Below are 2,389 nucleotides of genomic sequence, written 5' to 3' on the forward strand. Positions count from 1 at the left end.
ATTAACTAAAATTGAAATTGTAAACACAAAAATTAAATTAAAAAATTAAACAAAAAATAATTATGATAAAAATCATTCACAAATTACCAGTTTCAAAATAGCAAAATTGTTGTTGTGCAAGAAAAAAAATATTTTTTACGAAACCAAACCGAAACTTTACTACTTTATGTTTAATTGGCAAAATATAGACTTATATATATATTTCATCTATAGCTCTATAATCCACCACTTACTGCCATTTAAGCTTTTATATTCAATGGATTCTTGTTTTTTTTTTAATTTACCTTTTGTGCTATCTTCCTATTCATCACTCTGCATATGCATAACCAATATGTAACTACCCCATCGCCTGCATAAATCATCAAAATCAATGCAACACTGTGTTTTTACCAACTATAACAACAATAATAATAAATTACAACAACAATAGCAACGAAACCGGACTATCGTCACCCATACGCAGTGGCTACCTTAAGCGGAAAACCTATTTGAATCTACACTAAAAGAAAGCATGAAATCAAAAAAAAAAAATTAAAAAGAATAAAGCGAGCTTCGAAAGACTTCCAATATTGCGCATGTGTGAATGCAAATAGCAGTATAAGGCGAAATAGTATACTAAATTAACTAAAATTGCATAGAATAACGTCCAACATTCCTGGCTGCCAAGTGAAAGGAAAAAGAAAACAATAGCAAGAAGTGAAGAAATGAAATGTTAGAACGCTCGCTCTTTCCAACAAGGACGCCTCTACATATATTTCCGCCCGCACGCATGTCACATGTCTAACCAGAAACGCTTTAGCAGCATTTAGCTTAGACATAATGAAACTAGTACGAGTATTTCCCCTCCTCAAACGCGAAGAGCATAGAGCTTAGGCTTAGTCAGCGCTCCAGTTTAGTGATCATTTAGTACTCACTACTATAAATGCTTATACATATATCCATGGAGAGCAAAAGGATGTGAAAGAATCATCAGCAAAAATAAAATAAAGCTTAACTATCTACTATTCATACCTATACAACTACAGCATACATATATATAATATATTATACATATACCAAAAATATTATATATGTAATGAAACGAAAGGCTTCACTTAGTGTGCAGAAGTTTAGAGTTAAATTGTGATGAAGCGTAATGGAGTACAGCACTGTACACTAACCCACTCACTCATTTGCGATTACTTAGTAGAGCATTGCTACTAGAACTAAAAGCGTAACGAATACAAATAATGCAAAGAAATGTTTAGAAAATATTTAGGAAATCACGCCTAATGTGTCACGAGGTAAGTAGACTATATTTTAAGTATTTATTAAGTATTTTACAAACAAAAACTTTTTATATTTACCTTATAATTTAAAACTCGGATCGCTATCTTGTTTTCAAAACGTAAGTAAAGTGAGAAAAAACGATGATGACGATTATTAGAAGGGTTAGTTTAGATAGTCATCTTAACAGCGTGAATGTCAATATAACCACTTTTAAAAAAATCACGAAAAACTCGTGTTTCTGTTAGTTTTTCAACTGAAGCACAAATAACAGGAGGCATTAAAGATATAGTAACACCTGACCTGGAAGTGTTTTATGTGTTTATATAAACTTAAATATATATCAAATGCACATGTATTTGAGAATATTCTCCAAGATTTTTAGAGTGATCCGGAAATTAGTTTCGGAGTTACGAGTGCATTTATAAGATTTTTTTTAACTAGATCGGATCAGCTGTTTTCACAGGCAAGAAAAATCATTTTCGAAACGGATTGCGGGAGTTACTTGAAATTTTCACGGAAAAATTTTATAGATGTATTTTAGAATGATCATGGGAATATAATTTTCATTATATCGGTTTTCTTTGGGAATCCGGCATTATTAACTGTATTCATCAATAATAATATTTATTTATGGATATGAGATATTTTTTCTTAACAACTTTGCTTGGTTTAATCTAAATTTCAAAATTTACTAAATTTAATTCCATTTTGCAAAATATTTATGTCAATTCTATATTCGAATTTCCGGGTTCCCAAGCGTACGTAGCCAGCCAGTCTATAAACATAGCTTATATATAAATTTGAGACTATTCGGTTGAAGACCTAAGATAAACATTCAAACTGAATGACTTTAGCCAGACAATCGAGATATAAAAAAATGTTGTTATTTGGATAAAAGTAGCGGCCCCTTTGCAATATGCAAGGTTTCTCTGATCTACTACATAGTTATATTTTGAAATGGATGATTATGAAAACCGAAATTATAGCAACATAAAATTAGTACATATGCATACGAAAATATAGGGCCATAGGGTATATTCAGCAACATATATGTTTAAACAATATTTTTTTATTTGCACTTACCTTTAGAATAATCTGCAAAAGAAAAAAAAGTTAAGAA

The 2,389-nt window shown here is 30.5% G+C and overlaps 1 protein-coding gene across 8 annotated transcripts in view; it reads left to right on the forward strand.

Annotated features, from left to right (window-relative positions):
- Positions 1–2,389, forward strand: part of LOC108970140 (protein retinal degeneration B) — a 44,780-nt gene that overhangs the window by 38,225 nt on the left and 4,166 nt on the right. For 6 of the 8 annotated variants that reach the window (XM_018935309.1, XM_018935317.1, XM_018935314.1 and 3 more), the window contains one exon: positions 431–684. The exons of the other annotated variants lie outside the window; for them this stretch is intronic. In XM_018935309.1, the coding sequence (XP_018790854.1) occupies positions 431–503 (73 nt within the window). In that variant the 3' untranslated portion in view covers positions 504–684. Of the gene's footprint in view, positions 1–430; positions 685–2,389 lie in introns of those variants that run through there. 8 annotated transcript variants of the gene reach the window in all.

This window comes from Bactrocera latifrons, unplaced genomic scaffold (assembly GCF_001853355.1).
Source record: "Bactrocera latifrons isolate USDA-ARS-PBARC rearing strain unplaced genomic scaffold, ASM185335v1 scaffold_285, whole genome shotgun sequence".
NCBI lineage: Eukaryota > Metazoa > Arthropoda > Insecta > Diptera > Tephritidae > Bactrocera > Bactrocera latifrons.